Below are 16,875 nucleotides of genomic sequence, written 5' to 3'. Positions count from 1 at the left end.
ACAGTAATAACCAAAGGAGGTCTACCTTACTTAATGACAAAGGAGGAATGGTTACACAACATTGATTCAAATATGGAAAATGACAATGAAGTAGATAATGGAGACAATAGTAATAGTGACAATGAAGAACGTGAGGTAACCCATAATCACAAAGATACACACATTAAAAAAAAACCTAAGATAGGTAAACCAATTCATGATGAGTGTGCTCATATCTTACATAGGAAATTAGGACATGCCAGTTTTCCTGTAGTACAAAAGATGACTGAACATGCAGAAGGTGTTAAAATAAAAAATTGTGAAAACTATTTGGAATGCTCAGTATGTAAATCTACAAAGCTCAAAACTAGTCCCAGACCTAGAAAGTCAATGAGATCAACCAACAAAATTTTTGATTTGGTACATATGGACCTAGTTGGTCCACTAACGCCATCAATTACTTATAAAAAGCGTTATTTTCTAACAATTGTGGATGATTATAGCCGTTATGGATTTGTTTACACATTAAAACATAAGGATGAAACTTTTCAGAAATTTAAAGAGTTTTACAAACGTATAGAGACACAACACAATATTAAAATAAAACAAATCATGACAGATAGGGGATGTGAATTCATGTCTAAAGAATTCTCCCAATGGCTAAAGGACAGAGGAATGTTACATTACACATCCAGTCCATTTTCCGCATTCCAGAACGGAGTGGTAGAGAGAAAGAACTCAACATTACAAACCATGATTAGATGCACTTTAGAGGATGCTGGCTTAGGTAAACAATTCTGGTCAGAAGCCCTACAATACTCTAATTACACACAAAACAGGACTTGGTCCAGCATTATAAATAAGACACCATACGAAGTGATGTATAATAGGAAACCAAAATTAGCACACATGCACATATTTGGAGTCACTGCAGATGTACACATACCTAAACAACTAAGGCGCAAAGGTGAGAACGTATCCAGGAGACTTAGATTCATGGGGTACGAGACAGGTACAAAAGGATACAGATTTATCGATAACAATAACAAATTTATAGTCTCCAGAACAGCTGTGTTCCATGAACAGGCCAACTGGTCAAAAATACATCTTAATGAAATATTCCCAAACACCAATCCAGATACCAAACTCCAAGAAAAAAGAATTAGAGAAGAGCACAGTAACAATACACATAAAAATAAAATTAGAACATGGACAAACAGTCAACATAAAATAAAGACAGATTCATTAACCAAAAAAGAAGCAAGATATTTACATGACAATGATAGTAAACCAGAAAAAGCAATCAGAAGTAGCAGAAATCAAATGCCAAACAAATACAAAGATTATGTAATGTATATGAATGGAGAGTTATCAACACCTAACACATATGAGGAAGTGTTAAAACTTCCTCCTGAAGAAAAGAAAAAATGGGAAGCAGCAATGACTAAAGAGATGGATAGTTTACGAAGGCTAAATGTGTTCACCCCTACAGTTGCACCAAAGGACAAAACCATCATTGGCACTAGGTGGATATATAAAATTAAGAATTTAGAAGGAGGCAATACTCTATACAAGGCTAGATTAGTTGCACAAGGTTATGCACAGAAATATCCCGAGGATTATACAGACACATACTCCCCCACAGTAAGAACAGAGAGTGTCAAAACAGCTCTAGTTATAGCATCAGCACTCAACCTCGATGTGTTTCAATATGACATACAGACTGCGTACCTACACGCAAAGTTAGATAAAGAAATATATGTAAGAGCACCCCACAGTCAATACACAAACAAAAATGAGACTTGGTTATTAAATAAAAGTTTATACGGGCTGAAACAATCTGGTAAACAATGGTATGATTGTTTAGTAAAAGTTCTCAAAACTATGAATTTCAATGCTACTACTGCTGACAATTGCTTCTTTGTTAAAAAGGATAATAATTCCCTGGAATTTGTATTAATCTATGTGGATGACATTTTATACATAGGTAAACATGAAGAAAGGAAAGAGGCATTTGTAACAAAACTAAATGAACATTTTTCATTGAAATCTTTGGGTAAATTAAATAAGTATCTTGGTGTTCAAATTAGTAAAACTAGAAGAGGGTTTAAACTCTCTCAAAGAGACAAAATCATTGAGCTCTTGAATAAATGTAATTTAAGTAACGCTAAGCCCTGTGACACTCCCATGCAAACTGATTTTTTGAAGAATACAGAAGAATCATCTCCTGAATTCAAAGATAATACATTTTACAGGTCTGTCATAGGTTCACTTCTTTACATCTCCAATTGGACTAGGCCTGATATTGCTTTGCCTCTCAATTTATTGTCCAGACACGTCAGCAAACCATCACTATATCATTGGGAAGCAGTCAAAAGGATATTAAGGTACTTGAAAAATAGTTTAGATTTTTGTTTATTGTTGGAGCCTAAAAATGTTAAAGAGCCCATCCTCACATGTTACGCCGATGCGGATTGGGCTGGAGATACCTCATGTAGGAAAAGCACATCTGGTTATATATTTTTTCTCAATGACTGTCCAGTGTACTGGTATACCGGTAAACAAGATTTAGTAGCTACCTCAACAACAGAGGCAGAATATGTTTGTCTATCTAAGGCAGCAAATAACCTTGTATGGTTCAATGATTTACTCTCTGACATTTGGAAAAAACCCATTTTACCTTTTATCATGCATGAAGATAACAAAGCTGCTATCGAAATATCTAGATCTGATGCTATTGGACAAAGATCCAGACATATTGATATAAAGTTTAAACACGTGAGACAGTTGTCTCAGGATGGATTTATCAAAGCAGTTCATTGCGAAACATCAGAGCAAATAGCTGATATATTAACAAAGCCTTTGCCATCTAAGCAACATAAATATTTGACTTCCAAGTTACATGTATTATATTGTTCTGAATCTGAATGTAATTGTTGTAATATATCGAATCGGCATTTAGAGGGGGATTTGTCACAAGTAAATGCCTTATTCTCCATTATGTAAATAATATATGAACAGTGTGTCAGGGGTTAACTTATTCTTCACCTCTTAATATATTCATACTTTACCACTCCCATAATTAGCTCCACCCATTGTATATATAAGGAGCTGCATACGTTCATTCTGTGCTTCTATCTGTGAATATTCAGTGAATATAGAATGCCTTATGTAAATAAAGAGAGATATATTTGAACTCTTAATTCTTGAACAATTTATTGAGTCTGATCCTGAAAATATCGCAACAGTATGGAATGACAAAGTTGCTTTGTGTGTTGTTCTCTTCCTTGTAATGGAAGAGCTCCTGCTGGGTCTTTTTTTTGGGGGGGGGATTTGATGAAGGCCCAGTTAGAATAAACACATATAATTATGAGGATAATTAAGGAATTCCTTAATGTGTTTCAGTTCTTTTTCTTTTCCCTCTTAACTGGTGGGCAGACTTTCAGCCCAGTGGTGTAAGGTTCTGATCACTCCCATTTTGTGCTCCTGTGGTTGGTGAGAATCAAAATGTAAATACTGATTTATGTGTGGGTTTTCTGTAAATTTCAAAGTTAAGGCTTTTGTCTTCTTTAATGTGCACTGCACAGTCCAGGAAAGCAGGACTGTTTTCTTTGACATCTTCCCATGTGAACGTAATGTATATGTCCACCGAGTTGATATGTTTAGTGAAGGCTTCCACTTCCTGTGTTTCAAACTTGACCCAAGTATGGTCCTTATACCTATACCACTGGTATAGTATACCAGTGAGTGAGTAGAAAACCTGTGAAGGGTTTTAGGACTTTGGTTTTTACCTTTTCCATATAGAGATTGGCCACAATGGGGAACACAGGTGAACCCATGGTGCAACCGGGTTTTTGTCTGTAGAAACCTTCATTGTATTTAAAATAGGTAGTGGTTAGGCCACTACCAACATGGCACATATGTGATCTGGGCTGAGGTTAGTTCTGTTGCCTAATGTGCTGTCTTATAGCAGATGTTTCTAACTGGGCCTTAATCAAATCACTCTGATTCAGGTGATCCTGATGGCACAAATAATCCCTCAAGTGGCCTCAATGGCTCTCTGAGAGAGTGCTAACGACCAGATGACTGCAAAGAAATACAATCCTTCCATCCCCCCTGCACCATCCTGTCAGAACCTAGCCTTCCATCTCCCCACCATAATAACTGATAAAGTTTTGAAGAAGAAGAGTGAAACATCTTCTTCTCCTTTCTCAAGAAAAAACAGTCCAGTTTCCATTTTGAAAAAGCATTTTTAGGAGCTGGAAGGTGACATCAATATTAAATATTGACTCTGTCTTCCCCATGTATAGTCTACTCCCAGCTCCCTCTCATATCTCTCTCTGCTGATCACCACTCAGATGGAACTGCCTGCCCTATTCCCTCTGTCACCCCTCCCCCATCCCTTCTCCCCCAATTTCTGGGACCATGCAACTCGAAACACCCTCAACAACTCACAATTATTCCATCCCACCATCAGTCACAACAGGCTCCCACACTGCTTCTGCATTCAGCAGACAAAGGAAAGCCAGATTCTTAGGTAAGATCCCCATTCGTTCTTACTATTATCCTACACATCTCTGACACATTTTCTAGCCCCTAATTCCATCAGTATCAGCTGCTGGAATAATACTAAATCATATACTCTAGTCTGCAATACCAAACTAGTCAAAGATCTTAGTTATGAATCACATGACCAGTCCAGCAGGGAAGCTCTGCAAGCTGTCAAGTGGAAAATGTTGTCCAGCGTGGAACCTGTGGGCAGAAACCATTAGGTGTATTTATGGGGCCTATGCTCAGCTGCAATGTTCAGACAAGTCTGACACTTTTACCCCCAACCAATTCAGAACCCACTACCTTGTCTCTCCACCACAATATCATAAAGAACATCTGCTTCCCTTCCAGCATGACTCATCCTAGTCAACTGTAGCAGAATTTTATGTAAGTTTCCAGCACCACAATGAACTGGGCCTCATTTTCCCTGGTGGAAACATGATGAGCACATCCAAAATACCAGTTCTAGGGTCAGTCTCTTCACTACCAGAAGACTATTGACTCACTCATTCACTCCTGTCTGTTCCAAAACTTTCAATGTTGACTTGAAGAAAACCCAGCTTCAGAATAAATAAGACCTAAAGAGCCATTAAACATTTCAAAAACAGATTTATTTTAAAAAAATAATCCAAGTACTCTTATGCCAAACACTAACATTCAACCCCATTCTCCCATCACTCTCTAGAAAAAAAAAATCAGGAAAAAATATTTTGTTTAGGGCAAATGCTGATCTGCTAATCATAATGGGATTCATCTGTCATGTTTTTCTAGAATGCAGATGGCAGTTACTTTGCAGGCAATAATATATATTTTTCAGAGCCCCTGAAAACCACCTAGATAGCTAGAGATCTGGAGTAATGGGTTACCAATAAAACAGAACTGCTGTGGTCAGACACCTCATTTACAGTAGAAAGAAAAGTTAAGGCATTATGGAGCTTTTAAATTTATTTTTTTAATTTAAAATGAGCACAGGTTTACAAAACATTCTTGCCATTCACATTTTGAGAGACCTTGCAATATATTTGGACATTTTGAAATACTGGGCAGGTTGAAAGCGGAAAATGTTATGTAAACAGACATATTTTACATTTTGCTGATCATTTGTCTTATGATACTGAATATAATTACATGTTCTACATTTTTAAAGGTAAGAGAAACATTAGCAGCTGAGACAGGTCTTAGTGTCCGAGTTGTACAGGTCTGGTTCCAGAATCAAAGAGCTAAGGTAATAATTACATTAATAATTAAATATTATGATATTTGCTAGGAGAGGATGCCTATCTAATCAGCCGTGTATACCCTTTCCCCAGTAATGTCAGAAATAGGAGTTAATGGACTAGAGTTCCAATATGTATTGTGCAAACTGACAATTCAGCTATCATACCTCACAGAATACTTAATATGCACAGGAAAAACATTAAGTTCCAACATTCTCAAAACAATGGCATAAAGTTACTAATACTTTTATGGTAAGCTCAAGTTATACAACTATCTTTTTTTTGTCAATATTTTAATAAAAAGTTTTTCCAGCTCTAAAAAGAGTATTAGGGAAATACCGCTTTAAAAAAAGAATATCTAGTGCTATAATTTTAAGGATTTTTTTAAAACAATAAAACCTTTCTACTCAGTGCAAGTTTTGCAAAGCTTTGCCTAACTAAGGGAATATTTATTTCTTGGAAGAATTCGATGACATATGAATTCTTTCCTAATTTTATGTCAGTAGGTTCAAAGTTTTCATATTAATAAGTTCTCAATTGGTTTGTTTTGTGTCAGAGTAGTGTTTCCTATTTGAGGAAATTCCCCCCTTCTAGATTTCCAATTTTTGGTGGCAAAAGTAATCAAACAACATACAACATGGAAATTGGAACTAAGAAATAAGATTTTTTTCAGAAGGATTTTATGAAAAAGGCATCTTCAATTTTATACATGGGGCAAGTAGATCTTTTCACCACTCCCCTTGTCAAGATTTCTTCAGCAATTTATATGAAAATTATACATCCCAGATGTATCCATAGCTATGAAACGTCTAGGGTTTAAAAAGAGGAGCCAGAAAAGTTTGAGGAATGAAAAACAATTTTTAAAAATCCTGCCTGTATTATTTTTGTAAATAATGTAAGGCAGTGAACATATCTAATAATCCTCTTTCATCAACATCATCTTGTGAGGTGAGTTGGGCTTAGAGAAAGTGATTTGAAGTGGCTGGCCCAAGGTCACTAGCTGGTTTCCATAACTAAAAAAGGACAAGAAGTGATGGTCATCCAGTTTCTGACCTGGCATCTTCACCATTAGACCAGACTGGCATTCTATTTAAGAGATTTGGGGGCAGATGTGTGTGTATGGTTTGTTCATTTAGTTTTTCTTTCTGTCAGGTAAAAAAGTAATGTATAACATAGAGGAGGCTCCAGCTAAAAATTTTAAAGTAGTGTATTTGTACATAAAAATAGTTTGTGAACCTGGTATATAAAAAGTTAAAACTTTCAGTATGATTTTTAAATTAACTTTTGAAAATATCTAAGACTGATATTTCTACAGAAAATAAATTTGGTGTGGAAATGTTTGTTTTGTATATTCTTTAGTATAGGAAATTATCCAAGACAGGAGTATACATAGAAGGAGGTGCTTTGGGGAAATTATATTTCCATTAACTTTTTGGACAAAGCTACATAAGAGTTTATTCAATTTGACTGCAATTATTTCTTTTGTACTATATTAATATTAATACAAAGAGAGGGGAGCTGGATGAGTACAAAAAATGAACAGCAGCTGTAGGCAGTACCAGAGCTAAGAGTACAGGTAGTACTCAAATTACAGCAACAACTGGGATGCAGTCATAAATTGTGGTGTCATGTGACTGTATCACTTAGAAAGGTCAATTCAGGTAGCCTCAGTTGCTATTGTAACCACAATTGGGAAGTCTCAGGAGTCCAGGTAAGGAGCATAGCAGAGACCACATGAGAGTTGGGGGAGGGGATGTGTGTGAGTGCAGGGAAGCCCAGAGAAAGAATGTGTGATGTGGTGTGCTGGAAGGTCGGTGGTAGGACTTACAGAGCAACTTGTGATTTTCTTTGCTGGCTTTCCAATTGACTTTGCTTAAGGAAACTAGCATAGATGGGGACCATAAGATGCTGTAACGAACATAAATTCAAGCTTTTTGCTAAGTACCCAAATTATGATCACATGACTGTGGGGTGCTGTAGCACTCAGAACTTTGAGGATTTGTTGTAAGTACCCCTCATTCATGAAGTGCTGTTGTAACTTTGAATAGTTGCTGAACAAGTGGTCAGTAAGCGAGGGCTATCTCTATGTAGAAAGGTAAAGATGATTGAATAAACATGAATAAACATGAGGCAGGAATGTCTCATCATTTTATAAGTGTAGGAAGCTTGTGAGCTTCTCCCAGTGAATCCTTCATAGAATTCAACAGATGAAGGATATCAGAGTACCATAGTAACATCACCAGGAATCATCCAAGTTGTTTAACTATTCATCAATTTTCTCTGAGGTTATTCTACCATTCAAGATAACCAAGGAGAGTTATTATGTTGTTCTGAATTTTCTTCCTATTTTACTCACAGATGAAGAAATTAGCAAGGCGACAACAACAGCAACAGCAAGATCAGCAAAACATACAAAGATTCACTGCAAGTAAGATTTGGTCTCTAATTTTCTTTTGACATGGAAACTCTCTCTCTTGAAAATGCATCACCTGCTGCCATTCTGAAAGTAAGATATAAATTCTTTACAGTGAAAGTATTAATCAAGAAAGGAAAATATATTAGAACTGTTTCTCCTTACAAATTCAGGTTTTGTATATATTTTATTACAATGCTTGATTAACCTATTTCAGCCAAAGCCTGAATGAGTTCCAGGCAACTGTACTGGAGTCACAAACAACCAGGTAGGACAGCTCTAGCCTGAAGGGAGAAGATTTTACTATTGAGGATATGTAAACCTGAAAATACATGTCCAGAAATATACACACTCTTTAAGCATACTCCATACTCTTGTTTTTCCTTTCATATACACACAGATACATACACAATTTGTTCTTTCTTTGCAAAATATTTATTCATATATTCGACTTATAATTGGGATCAGAATTTCTGCTGCTAAGAAAAGTAGGTGTTAAGTGAGAGATGCCCAATTTTGTGACCTTTTTTTGCTGTGATTGTTAAGCAAATCGCTACAGTTGTTAAGCTTAGTCATTAAGCAAATCTGGCTTCCTCCATTGATTTTGCTTCTCAGAAGCCAACTGGGAAGGTCATAAATGATGATGACATGACCCTGGGATACTGCAATTGTCATAAATGCATGCCGATTGCCATTTTGATGATGTGGGGATGCTGTGATGATAGTAAACATGAGGACCAGTCGTAAATCATAATGAGTCATCTAGCATTCATAGAATCATAGGGCTGGAAGGGACAGTGGAGGTCTTAGCCCAGCCCCTGCTCAAGGCAGGAGCCTTATACCACCCCAGTCAAATGGTTTTCCAGTCTATTTTTGAAACCTCCAATAATGGATCATCTCCAACCCCAGGAGGCAAGCTATTCCATTGAAAAATTCTCCTTACTTCTAGGTTGGAGTTCTCTTTAACAAGTTTCTAGCCATTAATTCTTGTTCTGCCTTCTGGTGCGGTAACGAATAAGTCAATCCCCTCTTCTTTGTGACATCCCTCAAGTAATTATCAATTACTAATTATCTCTTGGATAGACTAGACATACCCAGCTCCCTCAACCATTTGTCATATGATTTAGCCTCCAGATCCTTTATTATTATTATTGCTCTTCTCTGCACAGTTTTGAGGGTCTCAACATCTTTTTTGTATCATGTTGACCAGAACTGGATGAAATATTCCAAGTGTTGTCTCAACAGTGTTGTGTACTATCACTTCTTGTCATCATCTTCAAATCTTTATTTGGTTATAGACAAGTATGTAGAATACAGAAATAGCAGTTAAGTTGATGCAGCCTAGGACTGCATTAACTTTTTTGGCAGGTGCAGCACATTGTTGGCTCATACTTAAAAGGTGGTCCAGTAGGACACCTAGATCTCTGTCACATTTACTACTGTTGAGCCAAATACCACTGATTCTGTACCCATGCATTTGGTTTTTCTTGCCTTGGTGCAGGACCTTACTTTTCCCACCACTGAACTGCATCTTGTTACTTAGGTCCCGGTGTTCAAGTCTGTCAGGGTCCTTCTGAATCTTGAACCTATCTTCCATAGTGTTAGCAATTCTCCCCTTGGTGTCATCTGCAAATTTGATAAGTTCCCCTTCTAGCTCCTCATCTAGATCATTATGAAGAGGTTGAAGTGTACTGGACCTACTAAAACCGAACCTCGAGGTATCCTGTTGCATACTTCCCTCCATATAAATGTAGTTCCATTGAGGACTACCCAGTGAGTGTGGTTGATCAGCCAATTGTGAATCCTTCTGGTGGTTGTATTGTCTATCCCACATTATTGTATCTTACCATGAAGTAGGTTATGATCTACTTTGTCAAATGCCTTGCTGAAATCCATAGCATTTCACTGATCCACTAATTTAGGTACTTTATCAAAAAAGGCAATAGCAATAGCACTTAGACTTATATACCACTGCACAGTGCTCTCTAAGCAGTTTACAGAGTCAGCATATTGCCCCCAACAATCTGGGTCCTCATTTTACTGACCTCGGAAGGATGGAAGGTTGAGTCAACCTTGAGCTGGTGTGACTTGAACTGCCAACTGCTGGCAGCCGGCAGTCAGCAGAAGTAGTCTGCAGTACTGCATTCTAACCATTGTGACACCATGGTTCAATAAATTTTGTCTGGCATAATCTGTTTTTAACAAATCCATGCTGGCTTTTCATAATCATCTTGTTTGCTTTTAGGTGCTCACTAATTCACCATTTGATTGTTTTTTCCAGAATTTTCCCAGGTATTGATGTCACATTGATTGTCCTATAAGTTTCTGGAACCATTTCCCCCCTTTTTGTAGATTGGTACCACATCAACTCTTTTCCAGTCCTCTGGTATTTATCAGCAAAGAGTTCATCTATTTTCTCAGGTTGAGTGAGTTGCCTGTAGTACATACCTATACTTCAGTGGTGAAATCCAAATTTTTTTACTACCGGTTCTGTGGACGTGGCTTGTTGGATGTGGTGTGGCTTGGTGGGCGTGGCAGGGGAAGGATACTGCAAAATCTCCATTCCCACCCCACTCCAGGGGAAGGATACTGCAAAATCCACTTTCCCACCCCACTCCTGGTGGAAGGATATTGCAAAATCTCCATTCCCACCCCACTCTGGGCCAGCCAGAGGTGGTATTTGCCAGTTCTCCAAACTGCTCAAAATTTCTACTACTGGCTCTCCAGAGCCTGTCAGAACCTGCTGGATTTCACCCCTGCTATACTTGTAGATATGTGTTTTGTTTTTACTTAAGGAGCTCAAGGTAGTACATATAGTAATCCCTCCTCCTATTTTTCCTCACAATGACAGATTAGGATTTAGTTTCATGAGTTCAATAAAGTGTGAAGTTTCCGAAAGATGCCCTAAAGATACTGGTCTGGAAAGCTTTGCAAGTTGACATTAAGATTATTTTAAAATTTTGTGGAAATTCCCACATTTCCAATGTGGATCCAGATGGAGGACAGGGGCTGATGAGAGGAAGACAGAACTTAGGGAGAAAAGAAAATTCAGTAGTTTATAAAGCCAGGGTGGGCAATTAATTTCCCCAAAAGGCCACATGATAAGTTGGTATTGTTATGGAGGGCCACTGCTACTATACCTGTCCCCCACTAGTGCTGCCCCCTCCCCCACTGACGCTGCCCTGTCCCATGCCAATGTTTCAATGCTGCCGTAGCCTGGACAGTCTGGATGTGGCCCATGGGCTGTACAATGCCTAGGTCTGTTGTAGAGGGACATGGATTCACAAGAATCTGGTTGTAGAGATGGGACCTTTGGAAGCTATATTCAAATTACCAGACAGCAGGTTTTACTGCTTCTTTATTGAATCAGACCTTGTCAAAAGGTCATGACCAGGCAGTTGCGAGGAGCCAACACTGACTTGAACACACACACACACACACACATACACACACACACTATTATACATCAGAAGATGACAGGAGGTGGGTAGCAGGATATTTTCCCCTTTGTTGAAAGCCATAGAAAGACAATATAAACCAGGATACTCATTCTGTTTCTCTTCCACTATGTTGCTATTAACTTGATTGTTATTCACCCAAGATTCAGTTTTTGTGAACTATTTTTGTCATTGTTATTCTTATAAAAACTAACTTCTTGAGTTGGAGATGTTGTTAGATTATCCGAGGACCATAATATTTCATGCCATTCACCTTAGTTTTTAAATTCTGTAATCTACCTAAGAAGTCATTATTAGGAATTAGGAAATATGGCTACCCTAGCCTTCAACATATGGAAGAAGAGAAAAATTGTCATCCATTTATGAATATCATGACTAGATGGGAGCTGCAAAATTTTAGCTGATCACTAAATAGTAGCAAAAACATATTTAAAACTCTACTTTGTTGCTGATATTTAGAAGCTATCTGAAATTTTGTAATCCAGATCTGTTAGGGGTATAGATAAGAGATCAGAACTGACCTAGATACCTCCTATAGGTTGGAAAATTCCAATGATCAAATATCCAGAAAATTGATAAAATGAATGCATACATATGAAACCAGTTTGGCGTAGTGGCTAAGGTGCTGGGCTAGAAACCAAGATGTAAGTTCTAGTTTTCCCTTGGGTATGAAAGCTGGCTGGATGACTTTCAGTCAGACATTCTCTCTCAGGTCAGGTTACCTCATAGTATTGTTGTTGTGTGGAATATAGGAAATGGGAATATTAGGTATGTACACTACCTCATGTTGATCAAAATTAAAGGTGAGATAAAATTTAAAACTTTTCATTCTTCCTTGTCTTCCAGCTCAGACAAGCAATGGCAACAGCACTAATTTTGAAGGAATCATGAATTCATACACAACCTTGCAACCAGCCTCACAACAAATGTTGGTTATTGATCATAGTGTCTATAACTCAGACTCCTTCCAGCAAGGGCTTACTCCCCCACAGATGCCAGGGGACCACATGCATCCTTATGGTAAGGACTGGAAAAGCTCAGATAGCACCTATACCCTCTTCTGTATAAGTAGATGCAATGTATCACCTGAACTAAGGGAAACTCTTAACAGTTGGGATGTCATGAAGTATCCTTAAATTCCTAGAAGCTCAAAATTCAGTTTCTCCAAAGTTAACAACTATGTCTAACCCTTTAAGACTACATTTATGCTAAATTTGGGCAGCCAGGTTTAAAGTGATGTGACAAGACTCCCTCAATTTGAGCTTAATTCCAGGTAGCTACAGTATATGGACTCTCCATGTTGTTTTCTTGGCAGCAATATTTAAATAGTTTGCCTTTGCATTTTTGCTACATTTTTTGGCTTCTAATAAAGGAGAATATTTGTAGCTCAGGGTTGAAATGAGGAGTCCTTGGTGCTCTCTGAGTTTGCTTGTTTTCTTGCAGATGTTTCTGCAAGTTTGGGTAATGAAATATCTGTATGAAAACAAGCAAGCTCAGAGAGCACCAAGGACCCCTTATTTTTTGGCTTCCTAGGTTATCTTACAACAATTTCCAGATGGTTTGAGAGTACTATCCAGCTCCTGGCTGCCTTAGGTTTCTTTTTCTTGTTCTTTTTTTGAGAGGCAACTAACCATTCCTATTCATTATGATTATTTCTGTACTATAATAATTTATACTATGGTTGTCCAACCTTTTGAGTTGCTTAGGTCTCAATAAGGGAAGATGAATTGTCTTGGGCCAAACAAAATATGTAGTATATGAATAATGAACTTCCTTTATTTAAAAAAAATACTTTTATGATCTTGTGGAGCTGTTTTACTAGCTGTCTAGATCCTCATACTGCGCTTGGGTCACGGGTTGGACACACCTGGTTTATACTGTATCTTTCAGAATATGAATTTTACTATGTTGACTTAAAATAAGATAATAATAATAAATTTGGGCAACACATCTTGGTTTCTAACTCAGGACCTCAGCCACCACACCAAACTGGTTTTCCTCAAGAAGCCTGCTCTGGATCCGGCTGTTTTGGCTAACTATCGTCCGGTCTCCAACCTTCCCTTCTTGGTGAAGGTTGTTGAGAGTGTGGTGGCGTGACAGCTTCCTGGGTACCTGGATGAAGCTGTCTATCTGGATCCGCTCCAGTCCGGCTTCAGGCCTGGGCACAGCACAGAAACGGCACTGGTCGCATTGGTGGATGATCTCTGGAGGGCTCGGGTTAGGGGTTGTTCCTCTATTCTGGTCCTGTTAGATCTCTCAGCAGCTTTTGATACCATTGACCATGGTATCCTGCTGCGCCGGTTGGAAGGGTTGGGAGTGGGGGGCACCGTTCTACGGTGGTTCTCCTCCTATCTCTCCGACCGGTCGCAGTCGGTGTTGGCAGGGGGGCAGAGGTCGACCCCGAGGCGCCTTGTTTGTGGGGTGCCTCAGGGGTCGGTCCTCTCGCCCCTTCTGTTCAACATTTATGTGAAGCCACTGGGTGAGATCATCCAGGCTTTGGGGTGGAGTTCCATCAGTACTCTGATGATACGCAGCTGTACATCTCCACCCCAGGCCATCCCAACGATGCCCTTGAAGTGATGTCCCGATGCCTGGAGGCCGTGCGGATCTGGATGGGGAGTAACAGGCTTCGACTCAACCCTTCCAAGACCGAGTGGCTGTGGCTTCCGGCGTCCTGATATAGCCAGCTGGTGCCATCGCTGGCTATTGGGAGCGAGTTATTGGCCCCCACGGATAGGGCTCGCAACTTGGGCGTCCTCCTGGGTGCACGGCTGTCTTTAGAAGAGCATATGACAGCCATGGCCAGGGGGGCTTTTTATCAGGTCCGCCTGATTCGCCAATTGCGTCCCTTTCTGGATCGGGACTCCTTACACACAGTCACTCAGGCACTCGGCACTTCCCGCCTGGACTACTGCAATGCTCTCTACATGGGGCTCCCCTTGAGGAGTACCCGGAGGCTCCAACTGGTGCAGAATGTGGCCGTGCGGGGGATTATGGGAGCGAGGGGGCACTCCCATGTGACACTTCTCCTGCGTGAGCTGCATTGGCTTCCAGTGGTCTTCCGGGTGCGCTTCAAGGTGTTGGTTTAAAGCGCACCATGGCATAGGACCTGGGTATTTGCGGGACCGCCTTCTGCCGCCGATAGCGTTCCACCGACCAGTACGCTCCCACAGAGAGGGACTCCTCAGGATGCCGTCAGCCAGGCAATGTCGGCTGGTGACCCCCAGGGGGAGGGCCTTCTCTGTGACAGCTCCTGCACTCTGGAACGATTTGCCCCCGGAGATAAGAAGGATATTGGATCTCCGGGTCTTTCGCCGTGCCCTGAAAACTTTTCTTTTCCATCAAGCAGGGCTGGCGTGAACCCCCCCTCCCTTTTTTAGTTTTTTAGTTTTTTAGCTTTTAATCTGTCAATGGGTTTTAAATTCGAATTATTTTAAATTGGGCCAAAGTATGTAATTCTTTTAATAATTTTAAATTTTGTATTGTTATGTGTTTTAGTTCTGGCTGTGCACCGCCCTGAGTCCACTAGGAGAAGGGCGGTATACAAATTGAATAAAATAAATAAATAAATAAATATGTATGAGTTCATTTTATCAATTTTCTGGAAATTTGATCATTAGACATTTCCAACCTATAGTACAAATCTAGGCCAGTTTGAGTATCTTATCTTATAGTCCCAACAGATCTATACTACAAAATTCCACCATTTAGTGATCAGATGGATTTTTGCAGTTTCACATCTAGCAGCCATGATATTCAGAAATGGTTGACAACTTTTCTATCTATTATTTAAATATATGGAAATTGTATTAGAGTACAGTTGCATTGAATAGTTTTGACTCATTTTTGTGGCTCCAAATATGACTTGTCTCTTTCAAAGGATGATGCTACAACTAACCATTTTATTTTCTATTGTGAAGGTTCTGAGCCCGTTTTTTGTGAGATGGATAGCGATGACAACTCCTTCAGCAACCAGAGCAACTGTTTCTTAGCATCTACAGAACCTGGACCCTTACAATCAAGAGTGGGCAATCCCATTGATAACCTGTACTCAATGCATAGCTCCTACTTTACAGCTTGAGGAATTTGAGGTCATGAATAAACAGAATGCTGGATTCATTACAGAAGTCATATGGAGGAAAAAATGGGAAGAGATTTACTTTTTCATCAGGAAGGCACAGAATGCAAAAAAATTCACATGAATATTTCACATATTTGAATTTTCTAAAATTCATTTCTCATTTGGAAAATTTGGCAAAAAACAGGAATATTTGAAAGAATAGTTTCAGAATTGTTTTCCCTTTGCAAGTCAATTTATAGAAGCCATGCATGGAAAAAATTAAAATATTTTCTTCTGAAGTTAAGATGTATCTAATGTGAATTTCAAAAAACATTTTCTATTGAGACTGTATCTACAAGATATTTCCCTAGTTTTAAAGTTTGACTTGAAACTACCAATTTTGATGAAGTAAAACATTCTCCCCCCACCCCCATAAATGCATATACTTTTCAATCCTCATCATTTTACATACTTTTTGGTATCGTGGTTTATCATAACTGTTGAAGCCAAAGGAAAAGAAGAACAATGTATACAAATAAGTGAATCCTTTCATAAGAAATGACAAATCAACAAAAATGAAATAAATAAGTACTGCTAAAAATGTGTTCAAAACAACACTCATTGCTTGTTCATGCAGGTACAGAGATTGCAAACTAGAAGCTTTTGAACTTTAATATGTGAAATAGTTACCATGAAAAAAAAATAAAATAAAGTTGTGACTAAGTTTGTAATACATAAATTTTGGGGTAAGTTATGCTTATATATTTAAGGCACAGACTTGCCTAATATTGCATCAGGTTTATCCTTAACAATAGAATAGTAATGTACAACAAAAATAACTTTATTTTCTGTGTGAATCATATTTGAGGAATTGCTCAATGCACTTAATTTATGGAATGGGAAAATGGATTTTTGTGAACATTGAGCAAGCTGAGAGCCTACCATTCTCATCTGGAGAAAATTTGATACTTCCAATTCCTTAAAATTTATTTTCAAATGGTAATGTCAGGGTAATCATAAATACTTATACATAAAATGGAACTTCATTAAAATCAAGAAGAGCATTGCCATTTTCTATAATGAGATTTGGATTCCTTTCTGTGAGAAAGCACTACAGGAAAGTGAGGCAAGACTTACCTTAAACATAGGAATTGTCCTATGTTTAAATCAGTGCAATTTTCAAAGCAATGGAAAATT

The 16,875-nt window shown here is 38.5% G+C and overlaps 1 protein-coding gene across 1 annotated transcript in view; it reads left to right on the top strand.

Moving 5' to 3' along the window:
- Positions 1–15,699, top strand: part of LMX1A (LIM homeobox transcription factor 1 alpha) — a 71,197-nt gene extending 55,498 nt beyond the window's left edge. Inside the window, exons 6-9 of the mRNA XM_070941043.1 lie at positions 5,678–5,755; positions 8,106–8,175; positions 12,465–12,638; positions 15,539–15,699. Of these exons, the coding sequence (XP_070797144.1) occupies positions 5,678–5,755; positions 8,106–8,175; positions 12,465–12,638; positions 15,539–15,699 (483 nt within the window). The remainder of the gene's footprint in view (positions 1–5,677; positions 5,756–8,105; positions 8,176–12,464; positions 12,639–15,538) is intronic.
- Positions 15,700–16,875: the final 1,176 nt, after the last annotated feature.

The sequence above is a fragment of the Pituophis catenifer genome, unplaced genomic scaffold, assembly GCF_029215685.1.
Source record: "Pituophis catenifer annectens isolate HBS135680 unplaced genomic scaffold, rPitCat1.0.hap2 SCAF_3, whole genome shotgun sequence".
In the NCBI taxonomy this organism is placed as follows: domain Eukaryota; kingdom Metazoa; phylum Chordata; class Lepidosauria; order Squamata; family Colubridae; genus Pituophis; species Pituophis catenifer.
Note: the sequence above shows the minus strand (reverse complement) of the source record. Positions and strands in the feature narration are given on the sequence as shown.